Source organism: Chelmon rostratus, chromosome 4 (assembly GCF_017976325.1).
Source record: "Chelmon rostratus isolate fCheRos1 chromosome 4, fCheRos1.pri, whole genome shotgun sequence".
NCBI lineage: Eukaryota > Metazoa > Chordata > Actinopteri > Chaetodontiformes > Chaetodontidae > Chelmon > Chelmon rostratus.
Window position 1 is genome coordinate 21,869,621 of NC_055661.1, and position 13,079 is coordinate 21,882,699.

At 41.5% G+C, this 13,079-nt stretch overlaps 1 protein-coding gene across 21 annotated transcripts in view; it reads left to right on the forward strand.

Annotated features, from left to right (window-relative positions):
* The first annotated feature begins 9,962 nt into the window (after positions 1–9,962).
* The window catches only part of celf5a (cugbp, Elav-like family member 5a), a 176,179-nt gene continuing 173,062 nt past the window's right edge, over positions 9,963–13,079 (forward strand). For all 21 annotated transcript variants that reach the window (XM_041935675.1, XM_041935684.1, XM_041935677.1 and 18 more), the window contains exon 1: positions 9,963–10,320. In XM_041935675.1, coding sequence (XP_041791609.1) covers positions 9,963–10,320 — 358 coding nt within the window. The remainder of the gene's footprint in view (positions 10,321–13,079) is intronic.

The window sequence follows — 13,079 nt, forward strand, 5'->3', positions numbered from 1 at the left end:
GGAAATTCCATTCATATACAACTAATTTGCGTTGCCACTTATGTTGTGCTAACTGGTCTTTCAGATTCAACGTTTGTTTGCATGATTGAAACAACACATTTTATGTAACCTGCCGGAGTCACAAGGAGGTGGGGTGGATGGCAGGGGTTCAAAGTCCAGGACTGTGATACCAGAATCCAGGGTTCGTGTCCTGACTGGGGTCAGGTTCAGACAATAGAAGCACTCGTAGTACAAGTACACCTTGTGCTACTTTTGTTGCCTTTGAGTGTACTCAAGTAGTCCTTCAGTACTACTTGAGTAATACTTGAGTATACTTCAACTAGAAATAGTTGCTAAACTGCCACAACTTTGAAAACCAGTGAAAATCCTGCACAATGAGCATTCAGAACACACTCGCAGCATAATTCTATTATATCAACAATGTGTTGGAAATATACTTAAATATACCTAAAATGAAGTGAAATTAATGTACACTTTAATTAAACATGCTAATAGTGAATTAGAAAGGACTTGAAATATGTATACTATTCATAAGTACAGTTTTTTACTATAAAAATGATCTATCATGTTAACACATTTGAGGTTCAGGTTTCATGGCAGTATCAGCATACAAAATCAACAGAGGCAGCAAAGAACGTTAAAGTAGGGCGATATAAACTGCTGATGTCACAAAACTTATCAGAGTTTATAGCAGATCAGTAAAGTTCCAGTTCACCACTTATATGCATCAATCTCTGAGCAGTAGAAATCACATTTACTCGAGCATGAACAGCTCCAGTGCAGTAATCAGATGGGAACACATCTAACAAGTAAGGTAACATCCATTTTACGCCTTCAAACTGCTTTGTGTGGAGTGTTTTGTTTCTGAAGTGGCTTGTTTATTAAATTGCATCTCATGCATAGCAAATAAGACGGTGCGAAACTCTTATTATTCAGTCAGGCCTCAACCAAATAGCTTTAATAGAAGAATTTACTTGGGTTTCATCATTCTTCCAGGGTGTCAAGAGGAGACGGCTCCAAAGACAAAAGAAGACGCAGTAACTTTTAACAAAGATGCAGCTGTTCTGCCTGTGTCTGCATTTCCTTAGGGTGCTCTGCTTTCCACAGAGATGCAAGTCAGGTGAATCTGCCACAGAATTACCTGTGTGTGTGTGTGTGTGTGTGTGTGTGTGTGTGTGTGTGTGTGTGTGTGCCACTGTGGGCTAAAGCCCAATGAGACCGGAGCAGGAATAACTGTTGAATCTGATGGATGAACGTAGGATGAAGCTATTCAACCCCTGTGGGATGTTCCTGTGATCTCCCTAAGGGCATAAAGATTGACCATGCCTGCAAACACTCATGGCTACAACATCACTAACTTTCACTTAAGGTTTTTTCTTTACAAGCAGAACGACAACTCAAAGAAAAGCTTTCAGATTCAAAGATAGGTTATTGGGGGGTGGGGGTTGATACCCCAACACCCAAAGAAATTCTCAGAGCCTCGTTAGCAAACTCTTCGCCGCGAACCTGCCCATGAGCCTCTTTCAGCTCATTTATTGTGGTTCACTGGTCTGTGCGGTTGACTTAGTTACGCCTGGACAATCTAATTGTGCGTTGTCAAATAAAAAATGAATAAGCTTGAGCTAAAGTGAACAAGGGACTGGTGAAGAAAAACACCCAAACGGTTTATGGTGAAATAATTCCAAACCCTTTTCTGGCATGCGGGGCACTTCATCGAGCTTTCTCCACTTTAAGGGCGCCCCAGAGGCCACTGCATCCTGGTTTCTCTACTGGAAGGGCACGCTAGAGGGCTGTGCATCACATTTTCTTGCACATTTTGCGCCGCCATAGAGGGCACTTTATCACGTTTTATTTACCATAGGCATATCCAAGGCGGCACTCTTTCAGCATTTATCACGCAATTGTCCCCCCTTGCTCCTCCTCTGAGTCCACCTGCGAGAGTGAATATTGGACTTTCATTTATCAGGGATGAAGAACACGACTCTAATGGGGGAATGCTGCTGCGTCCCCTGGATGTTTAGGCATCTAGCACATCAGCCATACGAACACAAGGAGCTGGTATAAATGAGCTGGGGTTGCTGTGCTTTGAGTCCGCCTGCCCTGCAGTGGTCAAAATCACTAATGAAGCTTACACAAACTTAGATAACTAGCAGGCATTTCTCACAGACATTTTGACCCAGAGCAGGTGCAACAGATAACTTTAATGATGTAACTTCAGATTTAACAGCTCCTATGCTTCAAAACTTTGAGTGAAGCTCTTCAAACACTGCCTCATCTTGCCGGAGGGAGTCTCTGCCCCACGCAGGGAGGAGTTCTGGCCCACAAACATGCTGCAGGGGACTTTCCCTCCCAACTTAACAGTAATGTAGGGGATCAACCACGACAGAGCTGGAGGGGCTCTGCACCAAAGGACATCAGCGTTGCTTTGCTCTCGTGGCACAATGAGTGGCCAAAACAAGCCAAGTGATTTTGTTTGTTGCTTTCTGCATTTCCTTATTTTTGTTGTTTGGATGCAATATGTAGACTGTAGCACCTTTTTAATATCAAGGTCGGGCGGTAGAGGAAGACATTGTACATGATAACTGAAGACGATGCTGTTGCGCCTGTGAAACATAATTAAGTATGCTGCATATTGCTGTTGTGAGTCGTCAGAGGTGCAGCGAGCACCAAAGAAAAGTAAAACATTGCAAGCAAATCACCAACTTCGTGGCAGGAAACGTGTCTTTAATAGTTTGTCCTCCTCATTTATTTAACACCTTCTCATATGATGCATTTACATTCAAACACCAATGCTAAAAACAGACGGCAAAGATCTATTATTGTACATATTCGTATCGGTAAAGTCTATACTTTAATCCAGTGTTTGTCAATTAAGAAATGTATCTAACCATGAATTAGTCCAGCTATAAGAAAAGTTCGAAATATGTTTCTTTGATGAGTGATAATGGTATAAGCTAAATAAAACCTGCGTTGTGTCCTGATGTAAATAATTATTAACTTGCCTCATATTGTGGCAGAAAAAATGAAATTACTGAACACAATAGTGCGAATCACATAAACAAAGTGAATATCAGTTCCAATTCATAGGTTCACTTGTTTTTCCCCCCTCTTAATGCGGACGTGTGCTTCAACCATTAAATGTTCACTGCAATGTACCAGATTAGGTGCTGCAGTTCATTGTGAAATTTAAAAAGCAATGTTTAAGTTTGAAAATTCATTTCCAGTGCTGCACTGTCTGCAGGTTGTAGTTAACATAAGGAATGGGGACAGTTGAAGAAACATCAGAGTGAACATAAACTTTTTGTAATAAAAGTACTGCGGCTACTTTATGAACTGAAGTAGCCACAAATACACTTTCTTGAATGACCCACAAATCATACAGAAATAATGAAAGCTGAAAAACATGCTGTCAGATATTGACATATGTGTGGGAGGAGTGTTTGGGGGCACCTTTCATCAATGTCTCCTTGAGGCCAAAGCACAGCAGCTGTTCAGTGGCCCTGAAACAGCCTCATGTCAATATGCCCAAGCTCAGCTGAGCCAGACACACTTCGCAAGTCTTCACAACGCTTGTACAACATTCCTCTGATGAAATAGGCCTTCCTATACATGTACTTTGGTATTGTAAAGTTTCCAATGGCAGCTTATTTTAGTCACGCGCAATAAAAGCTGTGCAAAGGCCTCATCTGCACACACTGTGCCAATGCAGAGCGATAACCAGCTCAGAAGGAGGCCAAATATCCAAAGCTATCAGCAAAGCCCTGCTTGTTTGGCTGGCAGTTTCTGTAAGAGAATGAGTTCCGTCAATATGGATTATTAACAGCAAATGTGATATTTAAGACGCAGCTTTAGGGGAACTGGCAATAATTTCTTACAGGATAATCATTATTTAGACGTGGGTGCCCTTACGTGACTGGTGGCAACAGAGAGGAAATCACAGTGGAGCACAGCTTCCATCTGGTGGTTAGAAAACGTAAGTACAAATTGGATGGAGCGTTGCTGATATTTTATTTTATGCCGATGTTCTGAGGGTGATCAAAACAGAGCACAGCCCAGATAACCAAAAGCTGTTCAAATAATCATAAAGGAAACCCATTTCTTTAAACAGCTGTGATGTCTGCGCTCTCTAAAGATACACAATTGAGCTGTACCAGAATTTAGATTTAATGACTGTGGTGTAATGTTACAATAGCCCAACAATTTTTGCAATGGGGGAGATATTAACTGTAAATGTCTTTTAAAAAATTGCCAGGAAGAAATGGAAGTCTTGCTGTAGAAACCTGAGTTATTTTGTTTGACAATTTTAAACATGCACTACAAGGATTTATTCCCGACTGTGTGATATTTCCAGCGATAAACCTGATAGGAAAGACAAATATTCTCTCTACAAGTGGACAAGATTGAGCCAGACCATGAAGTCTTTTGATATGGTGGTGTTTTTCTGCAGATAATTCTATCAATACGAAAACAGCGGCAGTCCAGACAATCTTGAAATTGAGGTAGTTATAGAGGCAACTCAGATCACAGCAGTGGTTTAGATTAGCAAGAAAGACAAGCTGGCTCTGCAGGCCAGACCATTTCTCAAACACAGCGGGCGATGGGATTCTGTTGGAGGCCATTTTTGGATGATGAAATTAATCTTCAATATGTTAAAGTTGGCTCATTATTTCCAATCATTCCTGCTCTTCTCTTATCCTGAAACTCCTGTGATGTGCAGCAAGACACCTGATGCAGAAGAAAATCGCCAGTGGACCGAGAACAACCTGCTCGGTAGGAGGATGCAACATCCTGGATTTGGATCTGCGCAAATCCTGAGACAAAGAAACATGGAGAAGAAGCACTCAGATCTTTTAAGTAAGTAAAAGCAGAAATACCACACGGTATAAATACTCTGTTACAAGTAAAAGTCATGCATTGAGAATCTTACTTAAGTAAACAGTCTTTGCATCAAAATGTACTTTCCAAAAGGGAAAGTATTCTCTCTGCAGAGTAACTGGTAACTAAAGTTATCATTTAGATGAAGTGGAGGAAAAGGTACACCATTTCCCTCTGAATTGTTGTGGAGTTGAAGTATAAAGTAGAATGGAAACTGAATGACTCAAGTGAAGTAACTCAAAACTGTACTTTAGGTGCAGTACATGAGTAAATGTACTTACTTATTTTCCACTGCTTCAAATCAGCCAGCTGCCATAAACCAACCAGAATAAAATTATATTTAATGTAGGCTGGAACAACTGAGAAATATTCAAACAGTTAAACCCATAATGGTAAGAGATTATCAGATATGATCCATTATATTAGGCCAGTTTTAAGAAAGAGGCACTTTAAAAAATTCCTGTGGTGCAGTTCAAGTCTGAGATTTCCATAAAAATATTTAATAAGACAGCTAGTTACAGTGAGTCCAAATGCCAGAGGCCGTCGTCTTCACCCTCTCTACCAATGAATGCAATACTGATTCAAAAAAAGAATCTGGGAATCTGTAAAAAGAAAATGAATAAACAGAATTAAATAATTTGCAATTGAACTATGTTTACCGACAACAGTTTCAAATGTTCCTGAGCCCATGTAGTGACACGTGTTCACAAAGTGGTGACCCTCAACTGAGCCTTTCGAGAACGTCCCTTTCATACCCAATCATGACACTATCACCTGCTAGCAGTGACCCTGTTTACCTGTGGGATGTTCCAAACAGGTGTTTTTTGTAGCACAACTTTCCCAGTCTTTTGTTGCTCCTGTCCCAACTTGTTTGAAACGTGTTGCTGCATCAAATTCAGAAAAAGATATTTACAAAAATCAATGAGGTTGATGAGGTGAGACATTGAATATATTGTCTTTGTGCTGTTTTAATTAAATATATGTTAAAAAGGATTAGCAAGTTATGACATTTTGTTCTATTTGTGTTTTACCCAGCATCCCAACTTGTTTAGAATCAGGGTTGTACATCCATGATGTACGTGATAGGGGTGCTCAAATGCACCACTAAGAGAAAATTTGGTGGATGTGCAATGATTCCTGGGTGCAGCTCTTTGCCAACTCAAACTGTGAATTTTCATGAAATTCAAACTCATGAAGCTGAATTTTAGTTCATTTTTCTCCATCATAAGACACATTCTGGAGCTCCTCAGCGAAAAAGCTGTGATCGATATGGAAGAGCTCCACACTGCTTTCAGATCGGGGACCTCAAGCCTGGAGAGGAAGGTGCGGCGCACTAACTCCACAGTTCAGCCTGCTCTTATCACATCTCATCAGCCTTTTAACTCAGTCGTCCATAAAACTGTCTGCAGTGTGATATGCCATCATCACATCACACCCTAATTTTCTTGAACAACACTTTACAGTTGAACGAGCGTGCTTTGCAATGCAGAACCAGAGTGCAATGGTGAATTAGGCACCGGGGGACACCTCCAGCTCTTACCGCTTATTAAACCGCAAATACACTTTCAGAACTTCAGCATGTCAGCCCAAGCAGAGAAGACGCTTTCCCCTAACAGCGCATTTTACTTTGTCAAGTTCCTCTTTCACCCATTGACTTCAACCCCTAACTAGACGGCATATGGCAAGTTAAATCGCGTGTGTACATATTCGCTGTGTGCTATTCTTGCTTTTGTGCATTGCTGTGTTTGCACAACATGCATGTGAGTTACCGGATGTGGAGAATAATATTCAATCTGGGTAATTGGGAATTGTGTGTGTGTGTGTGTGTGTCTGCCTGCCTGTATGTCTACAACTGCACACAGGATGCAAGCTGACTCCCTCAGCTGCCTTTGTCTCCCTCTGGGCCTTCCAGACTTCCCAAGCTGAACAGATCAAGCCAGGCTGCCTCCCTCTCAGGGTCCAGTCCGGTTAACAAGCAGCAGAATAAACGCCAGCCAGTTAAATTGTATGTAACTTTTTAGTTCGCACTAATAGTGTGACCTTTATTGATTTCTTGTCTCTGCCTTCAGCTTGGCGAAACACTAATGGCGTTGGTCAATAAAAAAACCATGAAGTGGAAGTTCTCAATACCCCTCCCCCTGTGTTGACCACATCCCTAAAAATAGCCACTCAACCTCCCTCTGAGTCCTGCGAGCCAGTGCCATGACAGCTCAGTACTCTTATTCAATATGAGCTGCACTGCGTCCCTGTTTGTTTCCTCACTCCAGATATAAGAGGGCTAACACGCTGAGCCATCCGCCAAACACATCTGCTTTGACTCCTGTCCCGTTCAGGTGGCCAGCCACATCCAGTGAGTACCCTGCCTCTTTTAATCAATACATTTATAACACGATGAACGAAGCATAAAATAGCACCGCGACTAATCGAAAGCAAACAGCAGTTTCAGCAACTGTATCTTGCGTGGCACTCTGGGACCTATTGCTTCAAAGAACCACATTCACATTTCAAAAGGACAAGTTTACAATAAAAAATGCCCCGTGTCTGTGCAGCTACCACCCACTGTTTTATTGACTGGTAATGTCAATGTGTACCCCTGCCTGCTGATGTCTTTCCCTCTACACTTGCACTTATTGAGCTTTGCAGGAGAAATATTATGAGCAGAGTTCAATAGAGCTGAAATTATCCCTTACCTCCCTCCCAGTGAAAACAACCATGTAGTCTGGATAGCCTGTGTGTCTTTCTCCAAACTTCTCAACCCTGATCATTGTTGACCAGTGTATACCTACTGCATGCCACAACCCTCTGGGTGCGAGCCTCTCCTCGCTTTTCAGGTACACTTCTGAATTCACGGCGATGGAGGCAGCTGAAGGCGATTCTCCCACACAGTGGTGCAGCCACTCGTGAGTCAAAGTTCTGGGAGGGGACCCCCGTGGTGCCACTCCTCCTCAGTAAGAGAAACAGCAGCAGCAGCCAGCAGCAGTATTGATTCACCTTGCAGCCTTGAGCCTGCTGTCACAGACTGTATATATCACTTTATTTAATCCACTGTTAAATAGGCTGTAATTAGAAATCTGTCTGGCGGATGTGTTGGTTTGTGGCTAAGTTGCAAGTCAAACTACACTGCCTGTTGTGCCTGCTGTGCATTAGTGTTGTCCTCCTTTCAGTAACAATTAAATGAGATTTTTTTTTTTTTTTTTTTTGGTGATGGATTTGGATCTGAGTGCTATTGACAGTGTCTGCAAAGAGGAGGCAAATGATGCAAATAAACCCCCTCTTGGGGGATTAGCCTGGTTGCCATTTGAAAAGTACTTACAGTAAGTCTTCTAATTGTGGTTAATGTTTGCAGGTCCCTTGACTCAATCTAATGACAGATTGCTGATAGCAATATAATTTCCTTATGAATAGTGCACTTGTCACTTGCAGCAGTGTTACTGCACAACATGCATAGTCACCAAAGAGGCACATACCAGCTTCTACTGAATTTATACTTTTAATTGAGGTGCACATTTCACCACTATGAGTACATATTTTATAACTAACATTTTAAGCGTTTTTCAAAATGATGAAGGAATTATTTCTGTACCGTAAGAAATGGCACTTTAATATCATATTGTTGTGCTTGTTAAAACTTTAGAAAGCGTGCTCAGCTGTCAGGGAAAATCTTGGGAATAGAGCTAAAAAACAGTTGAATTCCAGGAGATGGAGCAAAAAGCCTGTATGATCACTCTCCTTTTCTAACACAGCTGCATAGTGCAGGTAGAACAGATTGTGTGAAACTGTGAAGCCAGAAAAGTTTCCAGACTAAGAACTTCTGAGAGTAAAGACTTTTTTACATTTTACATATATATTTGAGCTGTGATTTTAAAGAAACACAAATGAGCATCCAGCCACAATTTCTCTTTTTTGCTCAAACATGGCTGTTAAGCTTCTTGATATTTGAGCAGTTGCCTCATTTTTGTGTTAATAATCTTCATTATTTCACACACAGTTACAGCTTTTATCATCAAAACTTTATGGAAACTGATGGACTAATGTTACTGTTTCTAGAATTGCTAAAATGTTGTGTTTAGCAGCAGAAAAAGTATCTCTGGACATTTACTCAAGTACCATACTCAAGCAAAGTCAAAGTGTACTGGCTTTATTTTTATTTATGTGGTGGAATTTTAACTTTATGAGACTCTGTACTTTTCTCCAGCTCAGTTGTGAGGGAAATACTGCACTGCACTTTACTTCATCCATCCACAAAGTTTCTGCAGTTTTCAATTAAATTTGATCCAAGCGCTGCAGTAACTTTGTAAATTTGACTTTACCATACGTCAGCATTTTGTCTAACTTCACAGTGAGACTCAGCACGATCCATATAACTGAAATACTGCTGTCATAGTAGCCCATAAATAATCTTGGAAGAGTAAGTACGACTTATACGTTCACATTTCTGCCAATACTTGTTTACAGTAATTCAAGTGAAATCTTAAATGGAGGCCTTTTACTTGCAATAAGCTTTTTCATGGACATTTCGGCATCAGCAGGAAACACACAGGTGTAAATAAAAAAAAAAAAAATGTAATGATGGCTGTCACGGCTTACTGGGACACTTAAATAGGAAGGAGCCATCGTTAATGTTATTAGTAACACCTGCGCTTTCCCTGCTGTGACCGGGCAAAATGTCTGCTGTGAGAAAGGCCTCTGTAGTATTTCCCATTGTGCTGCTGCTTTGCCTGAAGTAAAGGATTTGCAGTACTTCTTCTCTCACCACTGCTTCCAAGGACAGTATTTTACAAACACGTTCATGCTCAAAAAAAGGCCCACATTTCAAGCACTACATGCCAGCCTATTGGCCGAGCGGCCATTCCTACGTTGCAGTACCTGACAGCTGACGCTGAGTGTCGCTCTAGAGCGTCTAATATCGCTCCTGCGCGCTTATTCCGCCGCCATCGCCCCCCTCCACTCCCCTCCTCCGCCTTGTACTGTGTGTGCGCGTGTGTTGTGTGTCGGATAGAAAGTCAGCCTGGTTTCCAGCTGAGTGCTTGCTCTCTCACAGTGTGTGTGTGTGTTGTCATTATTATCCACTCTGCTCCCAGCTCAGAATGGCCAGATTCACTCAGACTGAAACAAGAAGGCAGCACCATCCACAGCAGCCCCAGCCCGCTCACTCCAGCCTGGTTTTCACCGGACCGGGGGCACCACCGACCCAACAACCACTACTACTTATCCCACATCAGCACCAGTACCCTCAGATCACATTTCCGAAACCCATGAACGGGTCAGAACCCATTTCAATTCATCCGGAGAGCGGCAACATGAAAGACCAAGATGCCATTAAGCTGTTTATCGGGCAGATACCGCGGAACTTGGAGGAAAAAGACCTGAAACCCCTGTTTGAACAGTTTGGGAAAATCCACGAACTGACAGTTCTCAAGGACCGATACACCGGCATGCACAAAGGTAACGTGTCGCCCCTCGAATGGCTGCGAGGCCCTTATAATTCCCAATAATTTCTAATTATAACCTGCACGCTTTGAACTCATTTGTGCTGAAAGAGCAACGCGGAAAACGCGAATATTTGTCACTTTTTTTTGTGTGTGTGCATTTTATCAGGCAGATCATGATGTCTAAAAGCATGTGCATCACTGCTCACATATTTTCATCCAACATTCATGATGTTTGTCATTTTGTCCCAGTTATGGTTGCTTTATAAAGCGTTCTTAATATTTTTTGCACAGCCTCATATTTCAGAGCATTTGTGTTTCCGTCTTGATTATTCCACGTTTGTCCACGCACAGTCTACCAACATGGGCGATTTCTGAGTATTTGCAGCGCTCGTGGTATCACGGATGATGTGTTGGCCGTGTTCATTTTATTGCAGTTAAACAGTGTTTTCTTGACGCGCCGTTAAGTGGGGCAGAGGCGCTCGGGAAGGATGCATTTTTAAAGAGCCTTCCTCCGCCAGAGCCCGTCTTTTTGCGGAGGGGCGGCATCATTTATTCATCCACATGCTTTCTTTAACGTCTCCCCATGTGCGAATGGGGCTGGGCGCAAACCCGACGCGGCGAAAATCAGTTCATTACCACGCCGTCTCCAAAGGGCGCAAAGAGCCGGCGCAAGATGACGGACGTCGGCGCGGAGAGTGATGCTGCGCTGCCGCTGCTGAGATGGAAGGATGAGGGAGAGGCGGAGGGTGTAGATCCACTCAGCTGACGATACGCAGCGACAACTTCCACCCTCCGCGGTGGAGTTGGTTATCAAGGATGTATAGCGCACATCGCTGCCTGTGTGGGAGAACCATCTCACCATACGTGGTCCCCCCTCAAAGTCGGTCCACGCTGTGTAGACGTCATCATCATCATCATCATCATCATCACAAACTTTAATTCCATTGATTAGCCTACATTTCACTCATATCTGGGCTCACAAACCATAGATTGAGAACTACGGGGCTGTATGCTGTAGTGACAGTGACATTCATGAGGAGACTTCCATGATGATAATGACTGTGACCACTATCATAACTATAACTTTAACTGTAATGATCCATTTAACATATGGGTCAATAGAGTGTTGATGCTGTTTGCAGTGAGATAATCATGATTCAAAGGGAGAAAAAGCAACACTGTCTGGCTGAGAGCGGCGTCATGCTTTAGTCTTTTGTGCTGTAATACGTTGCTTTTAGATGCTACCGACCAAAACCATGACTGTGATTCTGAGACAGTGTTGTTAAAAAACAGGCGAGGAAGAAAGGCCCTCCCTCCATTCCTCATCTTGCACTCCTGCCGAGCAGATGTTGATATGAGGAGGATGTTAGTACAGGAGATAAGCCTTTTATTGCGGTGACATTTAGAAAAGACAAATGACAGTCTGCGACAATAATGTAAATGGCATTTGCAAACACTGCAAACAATGTCATGCTTACTTATGACATACAGAATCACCATCAGAAGATATTACATTTGTTACCATCACAACAGTTGTCCACAGCTGTCACAGCTGTGCGCCCCTGTCAAAAATAGAATATTTCTACCCTCTATATTCACTCACATGGATTGACATCCTGGGATTGATTGCACAGTTTTAATGAGTATTGCAACTTTAAATAAGATTGTGATAGCTAAAGCTATAGATTTCCTATTTCTATGCACATGTTCATGTTGAAATTAGCTGTTGATCTAAAATATCTTCTCCGGTCTGCAAAACCTCTGATCACATTTGGATGGAAAAAGATGTTTGGGTTTATGAGGGTTTCATACTATCATTGGATTTTGCTAACCCAGCTCCTATTAGATACATATTTCATGAAGCCAAACACTCCTGATTCTACAGTTGATACTATCAGTGTGTAAAAGGGAAGAGTTTTTTCAGTGTAGCACTCATTTGGCATTCAGCGGTATGTGTTTGCATGTGCATGTGTGTGCATACATATACTAAAATGTCATTGCCCCATGTTGCATAATGATTGCAGTATTTAACTCCTGAGCGATTGTCGCCTGATCAGGGTGTCAGGGAAAAGACAATTAAGGCTCTTACGCCTATTTCCATGCACAGAAAATAGAGCTTTGATAGATTTGTCTAGGATTCAAGTGAAATGCACAGCTACAACCATGAAATGAACTCAGTGTATTATTAGTAGTAATTTAGCATACATATAATGATTTTTTTACTCAGCTAGATTGTTTTTTACATTTGAAAAGTTTGTCCTCTGTTTTCTTCATACTATACTACAACCATAATCAATTATTACTTGATTCATGCTCTGTTGGTGAAGTTAATAATAAATAAGATGCTGGTACTGTTTGTATCCAGTGAAAGTATCTCTTTCTCAGGTCCCTTGACGGTTTGAAATGCAAAACTCAAATTCTAAAGAGCTTTGAAACTGTGCATAAGGTAGAAAAAGAAATCTTGTAAACTTTTATATATATTGTGTGTCAATCAGGAGTTTTGTTACAGTTTATTCGGTTTCAAAAATAGGCCAAAAATCTAAAACGTTGGCTTGTTTAAAGCTCGGTAGACAAAGTCATCTCCCTGATCTGAGTTAAAAAGATAAAAAATATACTTCTGAAAATAGTTCTTCAAGTAAATTTTCACCTTTATTCATGAACTTACAAACAACTACTTAATTTTAGATAAGCGCTGTTCAGTCAAATTAAATGGCTTAAATGTAATGAATTCAGGCCACACAATTAACAATACAATAATCAAACACTAATGTG